The sequence below is a fragment of the Procambarus clarkii genome, chromosome 17 (assembly GCF_040958095.1).
Source record: "Procambarus clarkii isolate CNS0578487 chromosome 17, FALCON_Pclarkii_2.0, whole genome shotgun sequence".
In the NCBI taxonomy this organism is placed as follows: domain Eukaryota; kingdom Metazoa; phylum Arthropoda; class Malacostraca; order Decapoda; family Cambaridae; genus Procambarus; species Procambarus clarkii.
This window is the reverse complement of record NC_091166.1, coordinates 38,667,918-38,695,208: the sequence shown is the minus strand read 5'-3', so window position 1 is coordinate 38,695,208 and position 27,291 is coordinate 38,667,918. Positions and strand designations below refer to the sequence as shown.

General features: G+C 38.9%; 1 protein-coding gene across 1 annotated transcript in view; it reads left to right on the top strand.

The window, feature by feature from the left end:
• Positions 1-27,291, top strand: part of rad50 (DNA repair protein rad50) — a 78,380-nt gene that overhangs the window by 5,839 nt on the left and 45,250 nt on the right. Inside the window, exons 4-14 of the mRNA XM_045765509.2 lie at positions 1,594-1,757; positions 4,974-5,072; positions 7,099-7,211; positions 11,711-11,923; positions 14,839-14,993; positions 16,995-17,166; positions 19,836-19,992; positions 23,256-23,460; positions 24,920-25,086; positions 26,230-26,323; positions 26,825-26,945. Of these exons, the coding sequence (XP_045621465.1) occupies positions 1,594-1,757; positions 4,974-5,072; positions 7,099-7,211; positions 11,711-11,923; positions 14,839-14,993; positions 16,995-17,166; positions 19,836-19,992; positions 23,256-23,460; positions 24,920-25,086; positions 26,230-26,323; positions 26,825-26,945 (1,660 nt within the window). The remainder of the gene's footprint in view (positions 1-1,593; positions 1,758-4,973; positions 5,073-7,098; positions 7,212-11,710; positions 11,924-14,838; positions 14,994-16,994; positions 17,167-19,835; positions 19,993-23,255; positions 23,461-24,919; positions 25,087-26,229; positions 26,324-26,824; positions 26,946-27,291) is intronic.

The window sequence follows — 27,291 nt, the reverse complement described above, 5'->3', positions numbered from 1 at the left end:
GGTCCTTGGGTTGTTGATGCTTGGTTGGTCAGGCCGAGGATTCATCATGTGTTGTGTCCGGTTGCAGCCCTCCACCATTATCTGCATGCCACAGCTTCTGTCTCCGGGGACGCACTTTGGGTTGATACAGTTTCTATTCTTCCCTGTTCGTGGGTTCGGGTCTCTTAGGTCGTCAGCAGGGTCATTAAGTCTAGCCAGCCTGTGGTCTATCCCCATGCCCATGATGTTCGTAAGTTTGCTGCTCTTGCTGCCATCTTATGCAATATGGCTTGAGCTGACATTTGGGCACGGAGATTTTGGCGGTTGAACAGGGTCCTGGCTGCATGCTACCTTGTGAAAGTTCTTGGGCCCAGTTGGGTCTGTGTTGCTTTGGGTCGGCGGTTGCAGCCCGTTGTCTCGACTTCGAGTTGTGGAGTGGAGCACCGACCTCTTCCCGGATAGGTACCCTTTTTCTTATTTTGTCTTTGGTGAAGTAGCTCCGGGGAGCTGTAGGGGCTTCCCCCAGAAAACCAGCATTGAATGTAATGGAATGCCATTTTCTGGGCGAGTCCCAGAGGCTACCTGGCAACCCTCCCTCCCTCCGGTCAGCAGTTTTTCGCATTTTTTATATCCCGCCTCAGAACTGGGGTGAGGATTGCCAGCACGAGGGTCTGGGGCTCCCCCTTCCCCCTCCCGGGGAGGGGGGAGCTGCACAGACATGCGGTGCGGCTCATGTGACGTCATGCTTGTTTGCTCGTTTTTCTTTGGAGGAGTACTGTCCACTTATTTGACAATTTTCGTTGTTAACCAGAATAGGAGTTTGTTTTGTGGCGCTTACCTTTCTGGGTGCCTGTCCCCGTCGTTGGCAGAGATAGAATGCTCCACATCACATGTGCATTTCTATGGGCCATTGCTCCTCGTGCCTCTGTGAGGGGGCCAGGTTCTGGCTCATGGTCCCCGGTAGGCCTAGAACTCCACCCATATTGACTGATGCAAAATAGTTAGGGTATCCATATCAGCCATGGATAGCTCCGGGGAGCCTCCAGGACTCGCCCAGAAAAATGGCGTTTCATTACATTCAACGCTTGCTTTTTTGTATTAACCTTTACTGTATTAAAGTTATGTAATAAATAATTTATCAATTAATAATTTGGTTTATCAAACAATAGCTTATAATGTTGTTTATTTGGCCAATAGTTAATGCTTTCCTCCTTGAAATAAACATTCTATGGTAGAATAGAGTTTCTGTGTGTCTGGGATTTTATAAAATATTTGTAATGGGCACTCTTTAGGCCACTGACTTTATATCTTCGTCACTTTGTTGACATTTGGAACCAGTTCCCAATGCTTCATTAGATATGCTAGTAAATCTATTTATCGTAATCTCATTTTGGATTAAAGTAAATTCAATTTGAAATTGTAATTGAAATCTCGGTTGTTTTCTCTGCCTGTTAATCCACATGGGGGTGTGGATTAACTTTTACTCTATAACACTTTTATTGTTTTACGGTGTTTCCCTACTGTGTTGGCTTTTGCCTTTCTGGTACATAAGACTTATATTTTTAGACTTTTATTTTATTAAATGAAATACAGTAATACAGTGTACGTCTTCAGGTACGTGGGCAAATTAAACTACTTTTTCGGGATACTCGAGGACGGCAGATGGTGACAACTCGATCACTGGAAGCTACACAGAAAGCAAAGAAGTTAGAATGCAAAACTTTAGATGCTACCATTTCGAGAAAGGAACCTGATGGCACATGCAATACTATATCAAGGTGAGCTTTCTAATTAACTTTATTTCTTCACAATTAATAACACAATATGTTTCTTCTTTATTCTGCTCCTTAAAGGCCTTTCTGACACATTCTTGGTGTTTTGAAAGAATATTGCAGAACAATGTTGACCGGATTGTGTGATATACTCAAGACATAGATGGAAGTCAATGAACTGTGACCAAGCCAATGTCAACAATACCATCTCGTGCACATTTTTAGGTGGTCAATCCAGCAACTATTGGCCTACAGTGTCTGCCCAACCAAAGAATGGCGGCCAGTGCTAAACAAATGTAGAGTGCCAATAAGGCCTATGGATATGGTCCTCACAGCACTCCTCTCTCTACTACTGAAGCATTTGTTATAGAGGCTCCAAGTTACAACAGACTTCATCTGGAGGATTGCAGAATTCAACCAGCTATTACAGGAGGATGCCTACTTGTTTTTTCTTGATCTCTCGGTCTTATACCCAAGAATTCCTCGGGTAGAAGTGGCCCACTGAGTAGTAGCCTTTTTCGAGGAACGCAAGGATGAAATTGCAGATGATCTCAGATGGTGAGGGTGCCAGGGTGAGAAGATCCCTCCCCCGCACTTTCCACCCCTTTGATGGAAAGTGGCATCTTCAGACTAGAGTGCACTTCATAGACTTTCACCTGCACGCCTATGTACTGTACATGTCCTGTCACCCGGCATATCTGAGAGTTCACATAAAACGGATAACAAGTGTAGAAATGGACCTCGAGGAAGACTTGGACAACCTGTGGACTTTCGTCTGAAATAGAAGATATCTTGAAGGAACATTACGAGAAGCAGCTGAGAAGCTCTTGCTTCTGAAGAGATTAGACCTTCTACAGACCAGATGGCAGCTGATACTGCCCTCTTGGATGATACTCCCTATGACACATTCCAACAATGTTGAAAACCTATAGACATAAAATAAAAATATTATAGCAATGACTGGAGGGTGCCATGGCCTGGCCCTTAATATCTTTTCATGTGTTCGGCCATGTTTCCTAGGCTAGGACTGTTGTTCTGTGGTTAGTTTCACTTGTTGGTCCTTTAGGGATTTATAATTAATCTTAGCCTGCTGGTAAAGTCCATGGAAATCCCCAAAGGCACATAAACACCTAGGTAGAGTAACAAAAAGAAAAAATATATGGTGTTTACAAATAAATAAAACTTATAACTTGGTATTGGTAAACTTCCCACATATCCTTCAGGTCCCTTGACATAGATATAATAATAATAATAATAATCAATACTAGGAGGAGGGAGTAGAAAGATGTCCCTTCCTCATTAATTAAAAAAATGTGTGCAGTATGGGAAGAACTGCAAAGTTTTGCTGAAAAGGATCGCCCAGATAAAGCTGTAGCAGGCCATTGCATTGATCTTATTAATGACAATGTGATGTCTCACTACAGACAAGTGTTGCAAAGAAGGAGAAAACAATCTTCAATGGAATGATTTGTAGTGAGAAAATCAAGGCAAAACGTGCCAGAGAGTGCACTCCAGAGAAGTCCTCACTGCCTGATGTTATAATGGAAGGGAACTTCCCTTCCAAATAGTAACAGCTCTCCTCCCCCCCTCCTCACTGTCTTTCATACAACAACAGGAGTCATCAGTAAAGGTAAATAATAACTTGTACATACTGTACTTTTGTAGTGAAGATTTGGGTGAATTAGGTATAAAATTTACTTTGAAGTTAATTTTTTGGGGAGCCAGGAACGAATTAATTCATTTCCCATTATTTCTTATGGGGAAATTCGCTTCGATTTACAAGTTTTTGGGTTACGAACCGTCTCCAGTAATGGATTAAATTCGTAAACTGAGGTACCACTGTACTCAGGTTTGGTACAAATGAAGAATTTCAACAAAATGCAGGACATAAAACACTATCAGATCTACTCATTGAAGGAAAACAACATGTAAAATATTTAGGAATTATGATGTCTGATGAGTTGATCTGATCATTAGTGAACACAATAAAGCAAATATTGTGTCAGCCAGGAAAATGATAAGATAGATTATGAGAACGTTCAAATTCAGGGATCCCACCACAATGATAATACACACTAGAGAATATATGTCAGGGCAGTGTTACCAGGCATCAAAGGAAGGAACCCAGAGCACATGTAACCCAAAGCACCTTACCTTACCTTGAGGTTACCTTGAGGTGCTTCCGGGGCTTAGCGTCCCCGCGGCCTGGTCGTCGACTAGGCCTCCTGGTTGCTGGACTGATCACACACAACAAAGCCAAGATCACACAACAAACAGGATATAAAACACGCATGTAAAACAAAAACTAAAATATAGAACACGGTACAAAGCAAATGGCCTTCACAGGAACAAGTCCAAGGACGGCTGGCAGTGTCGTCTTAACGTATGGTACACTGTGCAGTTATCCAGGAGCCCCTATGTTTTTAGGGACCCCATACTGCCATATTGTTCATGAGAGTTTGCTTGGTAGAGTGGATAATTACTCAACCTCTTGCTGGAAAGGTCTGGGATTCAAATCCCTTTTCAAATTACATTTATATGTAATCTCGGGGGGTAGGAGTAAGCTTGCTATGTCTGAAAGAACTGGAACAAGTGTATCCAGCAGGACATAAGTGAAGGAACTGGCAAGGAAAATGACTGCGTGCAGAAGCTTGGCAACCTAGTGGTGGCACTTGTTACTATGAGTTTCACACTAAGTTTTTAATGTTTCTCTTGCTTTGTGCGATTCATTTGTGCAGTTTGGCGTTTTGAGGCATTGGTCTTTGTTAACCCTACAGTAATCTCTATAGCTTTGCTGAATTTCTAGGTGCTTACACAGTGTGGTGGCAAATTGTCACTTTGCTCATCTGTGAGGGGGGGGGGGGGGGGGCAGGTATTGACTCTGGTCCCTGGTACGCCAAACAGAACTTCCATGTCTGATGTGACCTATTTGCATGGAGCAATCACAGTGAGCTGGGTTCAGGGAGCCGTGTTTCATTACATTCAATGCTGGTATTTTTATTTTACATTGCCAACCCTGTTGAATGAATAGTGTGCATCACTGAGTGCAAAATTTTTGGATATGCAAGTTATTTCATGTTCTCCACCATCCTACAAATTTTATTAAAATCTGTGGTCGGGTTAAAAAGTCCACTTTTTTGTGATTTGGCATGGAATGACTCGTATCTAAAATACTTGCAAAACATAAATAAATTATGTAATACTAGTATGTATTTTTTTCAGTAAATGTGCTGACTTTGAGGCTATGATGACTTCATCCTTAGGTGTTTCTAAAGCCATTCTGAATAATGTAATATTTTGTCACCAAGAAGATTCAAATTGGTAAGTGTGAGCTTCAGCTCCTGGACCCTGCTATTACAGTAATGGATTTCTTTGATGCCTTCCTAATCTAAATTTGTTTACTCTTAAAAAGTACTCTTTTTACATTTAAATATATGCATGGAATTATATGTTATTCTATATACTATGTTATTGCAGTTTTGTTTTGAACTTTACTGTCTTGGTATCTATGACTTTGGCTGGTAGGTAATTCCACAGGTTAATTACTCTATGGGTTAAAAAACACCTATTGTTTGTCCTATATTGTGGCTTGTGCTTGAGACTGTTACCCATTGTGTGTGTTACATTAAACCTTTTAAAGAAGTGGTCTGGATTAATATCTTCCAATTTGTTCAGTACAGTGGTACCTTGATCAAGTAGACTAATTGGCAATGGACCACTTTCAGTCTTCATGTGTATTGCAATTTTTTGCTAATTCTTTTGTATTTTTTACATGAAATGATAGACAACACCTTTATGTATACAGCTCAAAACTTTGGTTTCATTGGCCTTCATTATGGGTACTCAAATTGGCAAACTTCATACTATTCTCTGGCATTTAGGTCTTATTTTGTTTGTTTGGAATGTTGAGGGAATGCTTCCTGTCACTTCATTAAAGGCCAGGCTTTTGTCAGTTCCTGCAGAGAGTGGTCAAACAGGGTTATTTTATTTCTTAGTACAGTATCTTCAAAAGTTTTCCACCCTGAAGGTATTCTTCTTTGATACAAACTGTACTTTGGTGTACAGTTTGTGGCACAAAATGTATGTGTTTGTCATTTTAAAGGGTGAATTGTGTACTTGTATCCTGGCACCTCCCTAAGATTTTCAACTTGTGTCATCAGTATGATGAGCTTTGGATAATTTCTTCTAGTAGACTATTTGCTCAGGCAGGAATCAGGGTATCTGGATGTTTGGTTTCCCCAGGAGATAGGTCACATTTTCCTGTAGCAAGATCTGGCACCACCTTGCATCAGAGGTAAGTATTCCCAGGATATTCTTCCATAAATTAGCAATCAAGTGGTATAGCTCAGAAATAAGTCTCTTGAGGGTAGATGGGAAGCTCCATTATGAGCTAGCTACTCAGTTGCTCCCATTCCCTTCTATCTTTCCCTGTTTTTCCTTAGGTAAGTAGTCATGATACCCTATTCCCATGTTGGTGTTTCCTCCTGGTGGGAGTCGGTAGTAGTTGCTGGACAAACCATTTAGTGATGAATGAAAACGTTCATTGGCAGTCCTTTGGATGCAGAGCTGTGCATGGAAGGACTCTTAAGTGTAGTTCAGTGAACCTCCTGAAGGTCATTCAAGGTCTGGATTGAGGATTCTACAGTATTTTCCCAACACCAGTGTGACCAGACATTTGAGAACATTCCAGTTACTTTGCTGTGTCATGTCCACAAGCTCTGACAACATTGTCTTCTCCATAAGAGCAGCAGGATCCTGTCAAAAGAAACACGTGAATGTCTTGCTCGAAATGAAGCTTTTCTTCTACACTCAGTGGTCAGATTTATTTTTGTTTTTCTTCCAAAATATGCAGTCACTGTACAATGTAAGGAAACCCCCCTTTGTGTATTGGTTCAAAACTTTAAAATTTGTATGATATTCAAGGAAGGTCTCTATTGTTATTAAACCACATGGCTCTTGTCAGATTACATAACTTTTTTCATAATGTTATACAGACTAGACCTTGAATAATATCTAAGCTGATAAACATTAGAGAGCAGAATATAAAAGTTATATTTGGCCACACAGCCTTTTACCTCAAGGTTGACCACTAGAGTGTGTGTTTATAAGGCATCAATGACCCCATTAAGGTGGCAATGCAAGATAGTTTATTTTTCAAGCAAAGAAATTTCTGTTCAAAGATAGTTTATTTCTCAAGCAAAGAAGTTTCTGTTCAAGATTTTGCATAAGGTCACTCCTTTATGGAATATAAATAAAAATTTTGAATAATTTCCTTTAGATGAATTTGTAATTTCTTTAAGATATGTTAAAATGACATTATTTTTCAATAAATTACCCTTATATTCAGGCCACTAGACGAGGGGAAAAAGGTGAAAGAAAGGTTTGATGCCATATTCAATGCTACAAAATACATCAAATGCCTGGAGACTATTCGAAAACTACGTACAGAAATGAAAGTCAGTAAGTAACCTAATCTTTGCAGCAACATTTTACGAGTTGTGTGTAAATTACCTAAGTGTAATTACTGGACGAGAGCTGTGCTCGTGGTGTCCCGTCTTCCTAATACTGTCATATAAAACTTTGAAACTACAGACGGTTTTGGCCTCTACCACCCTTCTCACTTAGTTTGTTCCAACTGTCTACCACTCTGTTTGCAAAAGAAAACTTTCTAAGGTTTTCCGGCACCTTCATTTCCTTAACTTGAATCTGTGTCCTCTTGTTCGTGATGTTGCTGGTTTCAGGAATTCTTCCTTATCAATTTCTTCGATTCCTGTTAGAATTTTGTATGTGATCATATCGCCTATTTTTCTTCTATCTTTAGTTTTGCCATGTTTAATATCTGTAGTCTTTCCTCGTAACTCTTGTTTTTCAGTTCCGGAAGCCATTTTGTAGCATGCCGCTGTACCTTTTCCAGTTTCTTTATGTACTTCGGGAGATTTGGGCACCATACAACTGCTGCATATTCCAGTTTTGGTCTCACAAAAGTCACGAACAGTTTCTTTAGTATTTTACCATCCATATGATTAAAAACAAGTCTGAAGTTGGAAAGTGATGCATACGCTCCTCTCACAATGTTCTTTGTGTTCCTCTAGTGACAGCTTTCTGTCCAAAACCACCCCTAGGTCTTGTTCTTTATTAGAGTTCTGTAATTCCATTCCACATAATTTGTAAGTTGTGTGTGGTCTATTTTCTCTGAATCCACATTCCATAACACAACATTTATTCACATTGAATACCATTTGCCACTTTATGTTCCAAGCATTTATTTTATCTAGATCAATTTGAAGGGCATTACAATAGTCTGCACCTCCTGTCTTCCCTAGTATCTTAGCATCATCTACAAACATGTTCAAATAATTCTGTTCCTTCTGGTATGGTATGTGGAGCCGGTCGGCCGAGCGGACAGCACACTGGACTTGTGATCCTGTGGTTCCGGGTTCGATCCCAGGCGCTGGTGAGAAACAATGGGCAGAGTTTCTTTCACCCCTATGCCCCTGTTACCTAGCAGTAAAATAGGTACCTGGCTGTTAGTCAGCTGTCACGGGCTGCTTCCTGGGGGGTGGAGGCCTGGTCGAGGACCGGGCCGCGGGGACACTAAAAAGCCCCAAAATCATCTCAAGATAAGATGGTACTCTGCTAGTAACACTCCTCCAGTTAGGTACATTATCTCTGATTACTGCCCTTATCTGTCTGTCAGTTAGAAAGTTTTTCATCCACATCAGAAGTCTTCCTGTCATTCCTCCAGCATGTTCCAGTTTCCAGAACAGCCTCTTGTGGGGGACTCTGTCAAAAGCCTTTTTTTTTAGGTCCAGATAGACACAGTCAACCCAACCACCTCTTTCCTGTTTGTCTCTGTGGCTCTATCATAAAAACTAAGTAGATTTGTTACACTGGATGTTCCTGTTTGAAAACCATACTTTTTGTCTGTTATTATGTCATTACTCTGACATTTGGCTTTAGCTATTGTTTCTAGTGTTTTGACTACCACGCTTGTTAATGACACGGGTCTATAATTTAGAGATTCCTCTCGACTACAATTTTTATAGATTGGTACTATGTTTGCCTTTTTCCATATATCTGCTAAGATTCCTGTGCACAAGGATGTCTGGAATACAAATTTTAGTGGAATGCTCAGCTCAGTTGTACATTCTCGCAGCACCCAAGGTAAAACTCCATCAGGTCCAACTGCTTTATTTCTTCCTAGCCCCTTGAGTAATTTTTCCAGTTTGTCTTGAGATACCTCTATGTATTCTATAGCTTGCTCTGGAATTGGTATTGGGTCCAATTCTATGAAATCCTCATTTTGAACAAGTACACTTTGGAACTGTTCATTTAGCATTTTACACATTTGTTTCTCATTCTCAGTAGTCCTGTTCCCTGTTCTCAATCTCTGGATTTCATCCTATACATGTACAGTAGCTTGCTTTTAATGAATTTATAGAAAAGGCCTGAATCAGGTTTACATTTGTCTGCTATACCTTTCTCAAAGTTCCTTTCTCAAAGTTCCTTTCTGCCTCTCTCCTCACTGTTGTGTAATTGTTTTTTGCTTGCTTGTAGTGCTGGTATGTTTGTGGGTTAGGCCTCTTCCTATATTGAACCCATTTTCTTGTCTTTTCCTCTGGCTCTCTTACGATTTCTGTTGAACCAATCCTGTTTTCTGGTCCTGCATCTCTGTTTTGGTATGAATATTTGTGTGCCTTCATCGTATATTTCACAAAATTTGGCATTCATCTCATTTATTTCCTTGCCTAGCAACTAGTTAAATTTTTTTAAGTTCTCCATAATGTCCTCTCTTGAAATAGTTTTTTAACCATTTTAATGTCCCCATTCTCTTCTAGATTATTTGCTAAGCATATTTAATGTCCAACAGGACATGATCACTCTTTCCCAAGGGAGGAAGGTACAGTACTGGATGTCAAATATCTCTTCTTCTTTCCTGGTAATTATTAGATCCAGTACTGACTGAACAGTACTTCCCTCATTCTTGTGGCCTGCTGGCATGTTGATACAGGAATGTCTCCAGAATGAGGTTTACAAATCTGCCTGTCCAAATGTCCTCTGTTCTTGCTTCGTATGCCTCCCAGTCTATTGCTTTAAATAAAGTTGAAGTCCCTCAGTACCATCAATCATGATTAATCTTTATCTGCTTTTACTATAATCTCTCTCATGACCATTATGAGGACCTCCCATTTGTCATCCAGTTCTCCCTTTGTCCATGTGTTGCTTGCTGGTGGGCTGTAGGCATTTACGATTATCAGTTTATCATCTTGATTCCAGACCTACAATGCGATTATATCAACATCTCGAGAGTTTTTAATTATTTACTCTTTTTGCCTTCAGTGTTCTTTCACCAGCACAAACACTCCTTTACCCTTCCTAGTTTTCCTGTCACGTCTCCAAACTGAGTAGCCCCTTGGGAATATGACCTCATTTAAAATATTTTATTCAAGTTTTGTCTATTAGTGTGACTATCTGGGACCTTAGTCTGAATTATATCTTTCAGCTCCAATATTTTCGATCTCACTCCATTTATGTTGGTACATTATATACAATTTTCAGGAACATGTTCCCTTTTCTTTTGTCCTTTGCTCCCATTTCCTCTAATGATTTTGTTGCTTTGTTTTTATGTACCATTTCACTAGCTTTCCAGTCACTAACACTTTGTAGAAAAAAATAATTTCTTTCATCATTTCTGTTCCCATTTAGATGTTTTTCTTCAATGAGGTTCATTTTCAGCTTTTCGGTCTTCATTTGAGAGTTCTTGTTTTAGTGACCAAAGTTTACCATCCTCATTACACTGCAATTTCCTGGCATTTCTAAGCACTTCTATCATGTGTTTCACTCCATTAAATGTCACCCTTAAGAGGCAATTCTTGTCTTTCTCGTATCTTCCTATCCTCCTAAAGTCACTGACATTTTCCTTTGAATTTTGGCCTTCTCCTAAACCTATTATTTTCTGATTTTCATCTCTTCTGTTGCTCTGTTCAAATGAGATTATATTTCCTTTTCTAAACACCCAAAAAGTATTATGGACTTCTATCTGCAATGTTTTGTACTAGTTTACTGTTTTACATAGGCGGGACCCTCAGTCGCCTATGTATGAGGTGCGCCATTCCATGATAGTTACTCCCATCGTATACTTATGTATGTATGTATGTATTGCACCATTTAGGGGTTAAGTAGAAGGGTGAATGAGCAATGTTTGAAGGGAGGGAAGGAGAAATGGGAGAGACAGGTAGAGAGAGATGAGAGGTGTAGAAGATTGGGAGAGAATATGAAGAGGGGGCATTTGGGGAGAGTGGGGAAGAAAAGTGAAGAGGGTTGGATTGGGGGGGAATAGGAGATGAGAGGGGGGAGAGGGGATGTTTTGGGAGAAAGTTGTCGATATCGAAAGACGGGGGAGTGGGTCTATAACTAGACCCTCTCTAATTATAAATACTGTACAATTGTTTGGGTACATTGTTTTTGTTATACAGTATAGTATCCACTCGCTTCAACTACCTATACCCTGGTTGTTAAATCCAGGGCTCTATTAAATCAAGAGGTATTAAAATATTTAACTTTTTAGTCACATTTGGGAGGACAACAGGATGGATGGTGCCTTGCCCATGCCTGCTCTACCCTTGCCTGCTCTGCCCTTGCCTGCTCTGCCCTGCCCCAGGGTTGGATAGATGGATAGCTGACTAACAGGCAGGCAGCCAGGGAAGGAGGGGAGTGGGGGGTTTTTACTTGGGAAGGGCAAAGTCTTGCTCTGCTAAATCAGAGGGAAGGGCAAGGTCTTGCCCTTGAACATAAACACAAAACATCTTGCATTCATTTTGCTGTACCTATCAACTATTCAGCACCTTATTTGAAATATGTTATAGTTGACCAGGAATAGCTTCTTTGATCAGCTGCATTTTAAAATATTTTATGATGTATGTCTTTACAACTTCATTCCATTTGTAATTTTCTTTCAGAGGTAAAACATTTGCAAGAGATCCTGGTTGAGCTAAAGAAAATGAAGGATGAAGCAAATCGCAAACGTACTGACCTGAAATCTTCTGAAGACAAGCAAAAGAATATCAAAGTTGAGAAACAAGGCTTGACTTCAGAATTGGAGCCAGTAATACTCCGTCTCAAGCAAATTTCTTCCTTAGAGGGTGATATAGGACGTATAAGAGAAGAACTCAGTAAGTTTAACTATGAATGTGCTTATTATAGATGTAGTGGCATACATATCATATTTATATTTAGGAAAACTAAATGATCAGTATTGCGGTTCAGTCTAATATTCTTAGTATACAGTACATTAGTACAGTATGTGCGTATGATAAGGAATTAGTTTTATTTTGATATATACAATATGAAAGAAGAACTGTTCTCATATATTAAATTAATAAATTGGTTATTGACTTGTGTGAAGAGAATAGCCTAACTGGTGATACATTTGGGAAGCTTTGGGCTGGGCTTTGGTGATAGGAGCCATGAAAAATCTTTGCTTGGAAAAAAAAAAAATGGGGAAATTATGAAGTAGAGTAAAATAAACTGAATAGCAGTACGGGTATCCCCAAAACTGTAACCACACAATTCTGTGTTTAGAGTAATAAGATTTGCTCAGAGTTCATTGGCTTTGATTTTGCATTATGGCATCTCACTTTGTCAGGGATGTATTCCTGGAAGATCGTAACATAAAAATAAACAATGTAAATTAAAATCTGTTATCCCATAAGATTGATTATTAAAGGCGGTCCCCGACTTATAACAGGATGGATTCTGAAAAAGCATTCGTAACTTGGTTAGCCAACTAGAGTACATCTGGTTATTGGAGATAGCTCAAATATGAGTCTTGACTTTAATGCAGTGGCACCTCCAAAACTCATTTTTAGGAAAGTTTAAAGAGCCATCACTTGCACTTTTTACCCATGCTCTATGAATGAAGTTTACTGAGCAAAATCTAATGTTTGACCTGTCATATGTTAAATATATGCCAACAGAATCTTTCTTTTAACCCTTAAACCGCAAAAAAACCCATACATAAACGATTTGACATAACTGAAGTTTTTAAACTTGCACAAGAACTTTTAAATTTTTTGTGCATAATCAACTAGGCAAATTCCCCAACTTTGTCTAAATAATCACAACATAACTTAAAAAACAAGAGAATCAAAAATAATTTTAAAATTGAATATTGAAAAGTTCTGATTTTCAAATCATGATAAAAAATATAAACTATCACCAATTGTTCATTTAGTGTTATTATTCTCTCAGAATAGCATATGATCTTCATTTTCAGCATTTTAGAATATAGGTTTTCAGTATAATTTTTACTGTACTGTAATTTTTTTTTGTCAATATGGCATTTGAAATATGCGGCAAATTTAGACCCTAAAAAATTATAGCTCCAAACGTATAGGGTTTATGAAAAATCCATTCTGAAGGGATTGTAGAACATACAGCTGAGCACACAGTATGTCAAATTGGTGAGAATCAGTCAAAAACTGGAATTTTAGAAGCCACTCAAAGTTGAAGCCACTCTAGTTTCAGAGATAATTGAAGTTCAAGATATCGACAATGAATAAAAGTTGTTCTAATTCGTTAATTTTAATTGTACGTTTTAATAAACATTGTTTGGCATTCGTACTTGAACATGTGAAAGTTCGTGTTGAAATGAAGTAAAGAAAAATGTGAAAAATGTGATATGAAAAATGTGTTGAAATGAAGAAAGAAAAAATGCCCCCCTAAAAAAATATATATAGGGATAATTATAATGATTAGGGGATATGTTTAGGGTATACTTTATACAAGTGAAAAAGCCTTAATCTGGTAACTAATCAACTAAACAACCTAAAGAGAGAAAGAAAATAGTTTGAAATCTGTGAAAAATCAGCCCCCCAAAAATTCAGTCTTAAGTTCTGCGAATTGGGACCGATTTATTTGATGACTAATTTCATTCTAACTTCACATAGTTAAGGAAGGGTATGCACTCACCACGATACAAAGGTTACAACGAAATCAGATAATAAACAAAGTAGAAAAAATCTAAAATCTTAAAAAAAAGAAAAAAAAGAAAAAAAAAAAAGAAAAAAAAAAAACCCTCCCAAAAAATATTTTTGGGACATTGATGAAAGTAACATACAGTATATTAACATTGGAAAATGTATTAATATGATATATAACAAAATAGAGCATAATAACATACTCATTATTATTTGTGCTATTATGTATTACTGAGCAATGCTATAAAGGCACCAGTTGCATATCCACTTTGTGGACACTTCTTACTACTATTCTTCTTCTTCTTTTGAGTGTCGGACAGGTGGTTGCATCTCTTTATTACTGCATTATCCCTCAGTTCCAGTTAATAGGAGCTGTTCTCCTTATCAACAAAACATTCTTATTTTTTGTCTAAAAAAAAATTTTAGACGAAAAAATTCGTCTAAAATCTATTTCGGAAAATATTTTGATGAAAATTTAACAACGCTGAAGCCAATAAATTGGAGATTTGTTTAACATTTTTCAGCTATTTTGACATAATTTGAATGTTTTTTCGCTTCCGGGCCCCCAATATTTGCGGTTTAAGGGTTAAAGATATTTCACCATTATCTGTTTTCTCCTATGCCTCCATTCTGAAACTATTATTTTGAAATTTCAAAGGCGCTAAGACTCCTGGTGAACGAAAATTCATCAAACTGAAAATTAATCCCAACCTTAGAGTTTTGTTTAAATTATGCTCATTGGCTTTTTCCTGACCCTAACTTCTTTGTCTAACGTTGCATCTATTTAGGAAAATCATTAAAACCTGCTTGGAGCAAGGTAGGAAATACCATTCATACCCTTCCATTTATTATGCTCTATGGGTGAGTTTACTGGACCAATTTTTTACTTTAACCTGTCATTAGATGAATATCTATGGAGGTTTTGTCGAATCAAAGTACTGCTCGGTATTAACAGCAACAAATTCATGTTGAACACATTCATATAAATGGCTGTGGCGATACTGTGGAAATATTTTATTACTTTTCTAAAGAAATATTGTTCTTGTTTTAACAAAAATTATAAAAAAATCACACTGCATTAATATATTTTTTGGAATTAAAAATTTTAGGTGGTAAACAGCATCAGCTGGAATCCTTAAGAAAAACTCAGGAAGAACTAAAAGCAACATTAACAGAACAACTATTGTGTTCTGATGAGGAATTGTACCGCATGATCCAGGACTTTCAACAAGAACTTGAGCAGAAAGAAACAGATCAAAGACGGGTAAGGGTTGTTTGTATATAACTGCAAATAATTTAATAGGTTATAATTTTGTTCATACAGTTCTTCTGATTTACATTCTGTGATCTTTTACAATCACTTTTTGGCTTGCATTCATTTTTGTAAGTATAGGATCTAAGTTGAATATCTAACAAAAATAAATGGATTTTTGGTAGTTGAAGTGGCCGAGTACAATGCAGAGCCCGTATTGGACAGACTTGCTTCAGCTTGAATAACAGTAACTCCTGAAAATATTATTGTTTAAAATGTTGTAACAAAACTGTGAATATAAACAAACAATATATAGGTCCTCTTGTCATCAATAAGGAACTTTTCAGTGAGGAGAACAAATGTTCCTTTGTTGCAGGATACATTTTTCATGTAGGAAGAGGAAAAAAACCCAAAAAGAGCTCAGGAAAGTAATTGGCTTTCCTGAGCTCCTTCCAGGAGCTAGAGAATAGCCAAGGAAAAGTTACCCCATTTTGTCCCCTCGTATAAGTCACAGTTCTGCCCGTTTCAGTAACTATTCAAGTAGCATTCAACCCACACCAAGCCCTAAAACATGCACGCATGCACAGTAAGAATTAATGTCTTGTACTAATACTATTATCATTGAAATACCTGTTTGAAATATTTCATATTTCAGTGATTTTGGGCATAATTTAAAAATAAATTATTTTCAATGACTATGCGAGTGTGATATCTAGCAATTTGTCTCGGTACTTACTGTTTTAAACCTGGTGTGCTTATTACATCTGACATTCAAGTTTTGAGACATTTTATATTGAAGTTGTGGATGGTAGTGGCTTTGACATGTTAGTTCAGTGCTTTCTACTAGTCAACTGCCTGTACATCTCTCTGACTCCTTTGTGTTTCCAGCTTCTATCAATGCCCTCTTGGCCTACCCCTCTCTCTCTTTAAATAAGCTGCCCTTGTTCACCTTGTCTTTTCCACTTGGTAGCTTGCATGTAGGAATCGTGTTTCCTCTGCTTCTTCTCTTCTCTTTAAGGTTGTGAGATTAAGTTCCCTTAACGTATTCCCATAGCTTCTTGAGTGTGCTTTGGTGGTTTAGGTTTAGTATGATGCCAGCTCCCTCAAACCTTGTTTACTAATGAACAAATCCACAAGGGCCGTGACGAGGATTTACTAGTAAGTGACTTGTTTACTAGTAAGGTGCTGGTGGTGAAGGGAGGTAGTATAGTCAATAATAATAAACACTATTATTTCTTGTGTTGCTAATTAGCACTTGCAGCTGGTGTTGAGGGTATTGCTCAATGCTGTGTGTAATGTGGGCTTTGTCCCTAGTAAAACTCTTACCAAAAATTCTTATTGGACTTGGGAAAGTCATGAGGGCCTAGAAGTAGTGAAATTGTTCTGATCTAAATGGCTCCTGGCTCAGGGAGCATACAAAGGACCACTTGTATTCTTTTTCACTACATTCAGTACCCCATTTTATACTGTTATTATAGTATCAAATGTTCAATAAATGTAAGTGAAGAGCATTAGGTTTTGTGTCACCAATTTTAAGTGTATTTTCTTACATATGTAGCCATGCTTAAATATCAGGATGATATCTAATATGAAATTCTCATTGGAGCTAGAACTCCTATAAGTTGTTATAACAGCAAGTGTAGTAGCTGTGTTGTATTTCTGGTCATGCTGACATTCAGATAGTGGGGCCAACTCTACATGCTTGGGTTCAAATTGAAATTGATGATCACAATATACCATGCATATCGTTTGTTGCAAGTGCTATTGGAAACCACCCTGAAAGATTCTTGCTAACTGTACTTACACCCTCATCCATCAACACTTTTTTCCTGTATGTTTAGAATTTTAAGTAAGCAGTATGTACAAAGAGGCAAGTAGGCTTTTTGTATGAATATTCATATTGCTTGCATAAAGATGGGCCATATAGTAATAATGAAAAAAAAAAATACTTTCAAAAAATCATGTGCATGCAGTTTAAACATTGTTTATTTCAATATTAAATTGAACTTTCAGTTAGATTCTCGAGTTTATGAACTGGAGCGGGAAGTGCAGAAAAATCAGGAGGAAGTTGCAAAAGCTGTGAGGAGGCAAGGAGAGCTGGAAGCTGCCCACAACAGACACACGAGTCACATTGATTCACGAAATAAGAAGATTACAGATATAGTTGAAGAGTTTACAATTTCTGGTATGCTAAATACTATTCTATATGACTTTCTCAATGAATTAGTAAGGCTAGAAAATGTATGTGTAATTTCCTAAGTGTGGTTAAAGATGATCATATCACTTTTTTTTTCTTCTTCTGCCTTTAAATTTGTTCATGTATAGTGCTTCCAATGTTTCCTTGTGTATATTAACTCTTGTTTGAGTATTGTCACTCCTTTTCCAGATGGTCATGGGTCTCTGAACTTTGGTGCTGAAAAAACCTATAGGCACTGTTCCAGCATAGAATGAAACCATAAATTTGCCAATTTTTTTTATATACTATACTACAAGAATGTATTGAAGCGTAAAAGATATCTATTAGAAACCTGTTAAAATAATTTTTATAAAGTAAATTTTTCTGTTATTCACAGCATTGTCTTAGGAAATAATAAGAATGATTCTTTGATACTCAAATTTCATTTCATTTGTTCTGTTTTATTTTCAAGTAGCTACACAGTCCTTGACACTGGGGTAGATACCTAGAAAGATGCATATTGGGTAATACCGGTAAATGTTTTCTGGAGACTGGTATTAAAAGTGACACTACAGTCGTTTAATGCCAAAACTTAATATGGCATCTCTAAATCATTTGAAAATTGCACCATCACATACCAAACCCAATTTCATCTGGTATATTAAGATCAGACGTTAATGGCCAGTGGTTCCCAAGGAATGAGTCATTAAACATTGGTGTCCATTTTCTAGCCTCCAGGCACTCTTGATGAAGTGAAAAAAAAGGTCAACAAATGGTAAAAAAACATCAATAATGAGTAATGACACACTGTTACCACATCTCTTAATTATATCATGTAATCTAATCATTACTGAGAAATGAGCCACTAAACATTGGTGTATCTTAGGTCTGTCACCAACCTTTCTGCATGCTATAGTCTCTGGACACTCATGCGGTCGAACATCTGGGAAACAGAAGTGTTATCGCACTTGTTGTTGCCTAAGAGTATGGAAATGCAAGATTTAATGTAGGTCATAATATACTATACATCGTTAAATTGGCAGAATTCCTTAACTACGATTGTGTCTCGGTGTCTGGAGAGCAGCTCCAGGATATTTCGATCCTGGAGCTGCTCTCATATCTCATGTGGATATGCGACAAATCTTTGGACACTGTTGTGATGACTAAACCACACATCAGAAGATGAGGAAAGGAAGACTTTTCAGTCCGTCCTGTACCATTATCAAGTCGTGTATTGATAATGACACATGACTTGATAATGGTCCAGGACGGTCTGAACATGGTTGTTCTGAACCCTCCGTTATGGACGTGGTTGGAGGGGGGCGGGGAATTCTCTACTTTGTCATACTATTCCCTGTAGGGTGCATATCCAGTGACTGTTATTGTCTTGGTTATTTTGGTTTTGTCCCTTCCCTCTAGATTGGCATTTCGTAGTTCTTCCTACCAAGTTTGTTCTGTTCTTTTTGGGCCTGTGTAAGTTTCCTTTCCTGGGAACCTACTCTGCCATGGTTATTGGTCCTTTGGGCTCAGTAATCACCTAGTTATACTCGCTATGTTATGCTTGCGGGGGTTGAGCTTTGGCTCTTTGGTCCCGTCTCTCAACCGTCAATCTACTGGTGTACAGATTCCTGAGCTTCTTGAGCTCTATCATATCTACATTTGAAACTGTGTATGGAGTCAGCCTCCACCACATCACTTACTAGTGCATTCCATTTACTGACACTGAAAAAGTTCTTTCTAATGTCTCTCTGACTCATTTGGGTACTCAGCTTCCATCTGTGTCCCCTTGTACATATACCACCCGTGTTAAATAGTCCATCCATCTCTACCCTGTCAATTTCCCTCAGAATTTTGTATGTGGTGATCATGTCTCTCCGAGCTCTTCTGTCTTCCAGCGACATGAGGTGCATTTCACGCAGCCATTCCTCGTAATTCATGCCTCGTAGTTCTGGGACTAGTTCAGTGTCCCATGCTGATTGTCCCATGACTATGCCTATTTTTGGAAGTGTTTATTTTATTTTGGTTATGGAAGCCAGTTTTTGTGGCATCGGCTGTCATTTTTGGCTGCGAGTGTTGGTCGATTTTCAAAGTGGCCCCTTTGGTCGATGCTTGTTTGCTCCAGCTGGGGGCTTTCTCATGTTCTGCCAGGGTGGCAGAAGACCGCTCTTTCCTTAGGGGTTTCTCATGTGGCTCAAGTGGTTACTTTTTTTCTGGTGTTCCTTGTTTTGTGTACTTGGGGCCAGTTGTTGCAGGTTGTGTTGTTCGATGGTTGGTCACTTTTACCCTGCCTGCCTGCAGCTTGCCTACAGTCCTGTGTTGTTTGGGCTGCCATCTGGTGGCAAACTAGTGGTGGCTTGCCACTAACAAGAGAGTGTATATTCGTATCAAGGTTGCCAGTGTTGTCCATTCAATTGCTTGTTGTGTTGCACTCATTTGTTTTTCCTCTTTCCTTCAGATTAATACTGAGGGGGGCCAGAGTCTGGTATATTACTGGCTTCCAGTTGATGCTTCTGAAAGAACCACTAGACAAAGGCTTTTCATTTCAGTGAACATGGGAATTTTAGCCTTATTTCAACCATTGTTGCGATGTGGGTCAAAACCAAAATTTACATATTTTGTTGTAATAAAAAATAAAAATTAAGGATATTTCTGATAAAGTATTTATTATAATTTAACAGATTTCATTGGCATCCAGAATTTTAAGGATGATCAAGCAGACTCTGTGTTATCTCGACTGTTAACAATTATTGAGGATGAACGTAGAGTTATTATGGCTAAAAAAGAAGACTTTGAAATGGAAGAAGCCAAAATTCAATCTGAAATTGATGGCCTAAGGTATGTGATAGCAACAGGACATTTGTAATTTGTGGTATATTAGTCCCATTTTTTGTAAATTGCCTTTCCTGGGTTTATTTAAAAACAATAATATAAACTCGCTCAAATGAACTATTGTATATCAGACTTAACCCGATTTTATATCGTGCGGTTTTTCATACCACATGGAAATAGGTAATGATTCAGATCGGTTTGTTCTCTTTACCAAATTGCTCCAAATCAAAATTATCCAGGACCATATCCTTCCCTAACCTAGTCTGAACTTGGCCAAACTAAACCTAGCCTGACATATCCTAGCCTTTCACATGCTGCTTCTGCCTCCCTCACACTTCAGCTGTCTTGTTGTATTATTCATTGTTTGTATTTTCATCCCATCAACCTATGCAAGTTATTTTATAAAGTAAAATATAGAAGGAATAATGAAATTATTGATTTTAGTACTGTAGCTATAATACAGAAATGTTATATTATGGATTAAACAAATTAGGAAGAATTCATTTATGAAACAAATTACCAAACAACTTAATAGACATGGGATCACTAGTATCTAACATAGGTTAGACATAAATATGTGAGAGTTTGGGAGGGGTATATATAGAAGCTGCCTCATATGGGCCAATAGTCCTTCTGCATTTAAATTAGTTTGTCATGTTCTTTTGTTCTTAATGCCTTATGTATCACAAATGTTTCTGTGGGGAGCCCCGTTGGCTCCCTGAAGCTATCCGAACTGATGTGTTATATTAGTTTGGGGTCATCAGTCACATGAGTTCTTACGTCTATTGGGAACCACGAGCCAGAACCTGGTCCCCTCAGAGAGGCTCAGGAAGCAATGGCCCATGAGTACTTTGCATTTAAAGTCATAATTACCATCGACCAGGGAAGGATCCAGAAAGGTAGGTGAATCAAAACGGATCATTGTCTGGTTAACCTGTGCAATCTACATCATAAAAGATCAAAATAACTCTCCTAGAAAGAAACCAAACGAGCAACCCTTCATGCAGTTAGCATTTCCGCTTATAGTGCTCGCCACTAGCCGGCACTGTTAGCTGGCATCCCACCACTCCCGTTCTTGAACTGATGGACTGGTACTGGTGGTCATTTTAGTCACCCCTGGCCTAAAGTTCCTGTTCAAGATTTTTGCCTTGTGTGGCTGTTCCAGTTGTGTGTGGTGTGGTGGCCAGGTGTCTTGGTGTACAGGAGCAGCATGTACCTGTACCTAGGCTAGGTACTCTGTGAATACTGCCCTTGTGTGTCAGGGTTATCTTCCCTGGGGCGTTCGGGAATCACTTCCCGTTTGAGGCCTTCATCACTTGTTGTTTTCCTTGGGTACGTCGGAGATCCAGGGCTTTCTGTATTGCCCCAGGTAGGGGAGTGTTATTGGCTGGGTAGGGTGCACAGCAGTTGGCGCAGCTAACTTTACTTCAACGCAGCAGCCGATGTTTCTCTCTGACAACCAGTTTGTTTGTTGTGTGTCTTCGGGTTGTTTTGTTTTCATTTTCTTTTCATTCACTGGAGTTCTCACCATGTTTAGATGGAAAAGGTCTGCTTAGCTTATTATTAGACAAGCCTAGGTTAGGTCGTGTTGGTAGTCGTCCTCTGTTTCCCCCGAGGTTTCATAGCTGTTACTAGGGGTCAGAGCACCTGCTACCTGACAGGATTCTACTGGCTTAGCTAGCCCCAGTGCCTGGGCTTCCCATAAGGCTCATTCACTCTACAGGCCCTGGAAAACCCATGTGCTCGGTCATACAATGGCTGCTTCTTCCAAGCACACTCTTGCCTTGTACAAAGTCGAAAGTTGTTCATTTCCCCTGGCTCAGGGGGGAAACAATCATTCGTACTGCCTTTGCCATGCTGCCTGTTGGGTCAGGGACACCACCGACCTGTAATCTTGCGGGCCTTGTTCCCCGCTTGTATTTCACTTTACTCATTCTTGTCTGTTGATCCCAAGGATCAGGCAGCAGCTGCATTGCATGTTCAATTCTCCTTACTGCAAAGAGCCAGGTTGCTTGCCCAGTTGGAGGCCCTGGAACTGCCCCACTTGGGTTTTAAGGAAAAAGGATTTGGGGATGTTGGTCTCTTCGACCTTGGTTCCTTCTGCACCCTTGCTTTCTTCCCATCTCTCCAGTGCAGGGGTTTCTGCTTTTTAGGTCCTGGTGGTGGGTTTGCTCAGTTGTAGCTGTCTCCTTTTTTGGCGAAGAACGAGACGACGGCTTTCAGGAGGGGGCGCTTGGGTCATTGGTGCTTGTTTGGTCAGGTTGGGGTGCAACGTGTGTTGTCCAGTTGTGCCTCTTCGCCGTTATCTGCGCGCCTCGGCCTTCGTGGCCGGGGACTCGTTTTGTGTTGATCTGGTTTCTCTCATTCCCTGTTCCAGGGCTCGGGTCTCCTAGGTTGTCCTCAGGGTTATTAAGTCTAGCCAGCCTGTGGTCTATCCTCGGGCCCATAACGTTCGTAAGTTTGCTGCTTTGGCTGCCATCTTCGGCAACTTGTCAGCAGCATGGCTTGACTCTCCGAGACTCAGTCAAGCCTGGTCTCGGGCCGGGCTTGGGGAGTAGAACTACCAGAACCCCATCAAGCAGGTAACATATCTTCGGCTAACATTCGGGCGCGGGGATTTTGGAGGTCGAACAGGGTTCTGGCCACCCGTTCTTTGGTAAACATTTCTGGTCCTGGGCATTCGTGTGTGGCTTTGGGTTGCAGGTTGCAGCCAGTTGTCTCGACTTTGAGCTGAGGAGTGCGTGGCGGACGCCTCCCGGATATGTCCATCTTTTACTTATCTTGGGTTATGTAGTTCCAGGGAGCTGAAGGGGCTCTGCGCAGACAGCGGCACGCTGGCGGTTGTGACGTCATGTTTGTTTGCTTGTTTTCGGATTGAGAGTTCTGCTTGATATTTCGGCTTTCAGTAGCAATTTTTAACCAGGTGGTGGTTGTTTTGGGACGCCTACCTTTCTGGGTGCCTAACCCCGTCGACGGCAGACATGGAATGCTTCCAACCACATGGGGGTTTCTATAGGCCATTGCTCCTCGTGCCTCTCTGAGGGGGGCCAGGTTCTGGCTTGTGGTTGCCGGTAGGCATAGAACTCCAATCGAATTGACTGATGCCACGGTCTAATGCATACATCTCAGCCTGTTAAACTCCGAGGAGCCTCCGGGACTCGTCCAGAAAATGGCATTTCATTACATTCAATGCTGATTTTTTGTATATCCTAAAATATTGGACTGTTAGATTGAACTTATATTTTACTTTTTTTCATATTTATCTAAAGGTCTAAAGAAGCTGCTTTAGATCATGAAATTAAAAGCAAAGGCGCACAGTTTGAGGAAGTAGGAAGGAAGATAAGGCAAGTCAAGCAAACCCTCTTACGCAATGAAAGTGAACTCTCCATGAACAATCTCGATGAAATCAAAGCTGAATTGGCACAGGTTGAGGAAATGATTATTATTGAAGACGGAAAGCTTGATGTACCTATGGTAAAGTTTGCCTATCACTTTGTTACATTGTAACTAAATTCAATTGTGCAGAAGCCTGAAATTTTGTAGCGCACAAGTACTGTATAAATGTGTTATCTAAATGTTATCTTATCTGCTATGTTCCCTCTGGGAAATCGATTCCATTGTGGAAAGATACCTATATATACAGGGTCTTTGCAACATGCCAAAGGCCTTGCAGTCATAGACTTTTGAGAGCACCTAAAATGTGGCTATTATATCCTTCTCACTAGATGACCAATATTAACTGAAAGGATATGCCACCTTTTTTTGCACTGTAAAAAATAATGAAAATTTTTGTACTTTAGCCAATGATACAATGAATTTCTTGATTGACTGGAAATAATCACTGTAGACATTGATTATGTGTAACTAGGAACCTGGGAGGAAAAGCACAATGTCAGGAAAGGCCCAATTATAGTAAGGCTACACAACACACAATAAAAGACACCTTCATAAACTATTATACAGCTTGTAGTTAGAATATAAGTAAATTAAGAAAAACAAAATGCATGTTTTGATTAATATTTGCCATTAAAGACATGTGAAAAATCAAATTTAAAAGAAAGTTTGAATTGATTAGCACATTTCCTCTAGTTAATTATTCCAGGTCAATAAGCCTTTATAATAACTACTTTACCTTGATGCTTACATTGTCTTTTTACTTTTTCTCAAACTTGCCACTTATTTGACTACCTTTTCTTCCTCTGTTCCATTTTAATTTAATTCTTTAGTGTTACGATCTCACTTGGCTAGTAACTGGGTTCTTTTCATATCAAACTTTATATGGGGCCATAGTGCCTCTTCTTACTTGATCCAACCCCGAGTCATAGGTTAGAACTGGCAGTAATAGTCAATCTAAAGGGAAAGGGGGTAAACAACACTAAACAGAATTATCACCAAGTGTACTTATTAAATATACAGTATATACACACATATACAGCACATAACACAGCAGGTGTCACTTTCACACAGGACACTAAAAGAACTTCTGCAATCTTCTTTCCCGTCGAGCCCACTTCTATCTTCTATTGTACACCACTCAAAGTTCCCTCCCCGAGTCTTCTATGGTCCTCATGCCAACCAGTTCACCGTAAATCATAGGCCAGTCCTCTACAGTATCGTCACGGTGCTAACACACCACTTCTTCTCTCCAGCAACACGCTGGCAGGGGTGTCCAGCAACACGCTGGCAGGGGTGTCCAGCAACACGCTGGCAGGGGTGTCCAGCAACACGCTGGCAGGGGTGTCCAGCAACACGCTGGCAGGGGTGTCCAGCAACACGCTGGCAGGGGTGTCCAGCAACACGCTGGCAGGGGTGTCCAGCAACACGCTGGCAGGGGTGTCAATACTCACTCAATACAGACTGTATTTCTTTGTTTTTAGAAATTATATGATTACAGTACTTGTTCATTGTTTAATATTAAAAATTTTTTGCCTAGGTACAAGAAGAGATTGATGCTGGGAAGAAATCAAGGCGTGAAATAGAGTATAAACTTGATGATGTCAAACGCATTTTGCAAAGAATGAACCGTCAGGCTGAAGCTCGTTCGAAGTACGACATCCACATAAAAGAGAAAAAAGACCTTGAAAATAAAGTTGAATATTTGTAAGTACTGTATAGTAGTACAGTTTATGTATACAGATGATACACTTCTGGGCTTATGGTAATTATTTGCTTAAGTGATTAAATATTATTTTTACAGGTAAGTAGTCAATTGAATTAAAAGGTTTAAATAATGTTGCCCAAACCTTGATTTCAATTTTCAGAGGAAGTTAAGTGATTTAAATTTGCTTTTCTTTGGCAAATCTTTGCAGCAACAGCTTGGGAGAGATTCATCTTCTATAACCCTGAGTGATCATATACAAATAACAAATTTCAAATTATACTTAATGGCATGTAATAACTCATTATTTTATAATTAATACCTAATAGGTTTCCTTGGTAGAGTTTTTTTTTAATTTTGTAAAAAATAATGTTTTGGCTGAGCAGTGGAAGATACCTTTGTGCATGGGCTTGAAACTTTCAGCAGGTGTGTGTATGTGTGGGTTGTGGTACAAGGAGGATCTCTTGTTACTGGGCGTCTCCTGTGGAGCAAATTGTAAAACCTCTTAATGCATGATCAGAGTAACCTTGAACAATAACTCTTTAAACTGAATTAGCATAGTTACATAAAAAATGTTGTACTCTGCAATGCTCCTCTGATACAATGGATATTAAAAGTGGTTCTCAGTAGCAAATGTTACCCTAAGGAGTTTGGTAATGGAGCCACCCCCCCTCCCCCCCTGTCCATCATTTATAAATGCTGTATTGTACTGTACAGTATGATCTAAAGAATGTGGATCGTGGAATAGTGATAACCTGGTGAAATAAATTTGCTTCCTGAAAACTTTTAAATTTAGAAAATGCTTTTAGATTTCGTGTATTTTCATAATGTACAGAATAGCATTTTAATTCTTTTGCTTTTAATAATAAATAGGTGAACTTACTTCTATGCTGTAGAGCTTAAGTGATGGTGAATGAATGACCCTATATTTTATTTATTTTATTATATATATATATATAATATTATTATTATTAACAATAATAATATAATGTAAGCTTGGTCAAGTCCCAATTATGTACAGATGCTACATTTTTTACTTTCATCGAGAAGTGACAAGAAAATAAATTGAAGGTAAATAAACGTATCTACTAAACTCGGGAATAAGAAATGTACTATTGCTAATTTGTTTTTAAATATTTTCGTAGGAAACGTAAACATGCTGATGAACTAGAGCATCTTCTTGGTGAGATTCCTGAAGACAACTTAAAAAATAGAGTGGATGCTTGCACAGCTAATTTGGTAAGTTAGCAGCTGCAGAAACTGGTATTGCACTGTAAATGTTTATTTACTTTAAATTGGAAGTATTTGGTAATATGTTAGCATTACTTTAGTGAGATTAAAGTTTAATTTATACAATGCCGTTAATTATTCTCATTCCACAAATCTTGTTTTTATTCCGCTTATGTTTTCCAGAGGTTTTAATATTGTCAAATTACTGTATCAACTTATGTCATTTTTCTTCAATTTTTTCAATTCTAGCCTAGTAAGCAGGAGATGAGTCACAATAACGTGGCTAAAGTATGATGACCAGACCACACCACACACTAGAATGTGAAGGGACGACGACGTTTCGGTCCATCCTGGACCATTCTCAAGTCGATTGTGAGAATCAATCGACTTGAGAATGGTCCAGGACAGACCGAAACGTCGTCGTCCCTTCACATTCTAGTGTGTGGTCTGGTAATCATAGCCTAGTAAGATTCTTGATGTTTAGCTTTGTGGAATTTTTATGTATTAAAGATGAGCCGTGTATCAGAGCTACGGAGAGATATGGAAAGATTAAACAGAAGAAAGACACAGCTTGACACCAGCATCAAAGGTCATAAGCAGCAGATTGAGAGAAAAGAAAAGGATATTAAAGGTTAGCTCATTTTAAATCTCATTAAGGTTTCTTATTTGTTTTGTTTTGAATGAATGGTAAAGTTATTATTATGCAAGAGATTTATTTAAATATTGAGTTTGATGGCATGATATTATTCAGATATTTAGTGCCCCATTGTATCATGCAATAATGCACTTTATTCCCAAAATTAAAGTGTGGTTATTAAGAATATAGATTATCAGTGGTTGGTTGCCCTTGTAGATATTCCCATTTCAATAAAATGAAAGAAATATGGTTATGATGGTCAATATGGTCGGGAGCCGGTCGGCCGAGCGGACAGCACGCGGGCTTATGATCCTGTGGTCCTGGGTTCGATCCCAGGCGC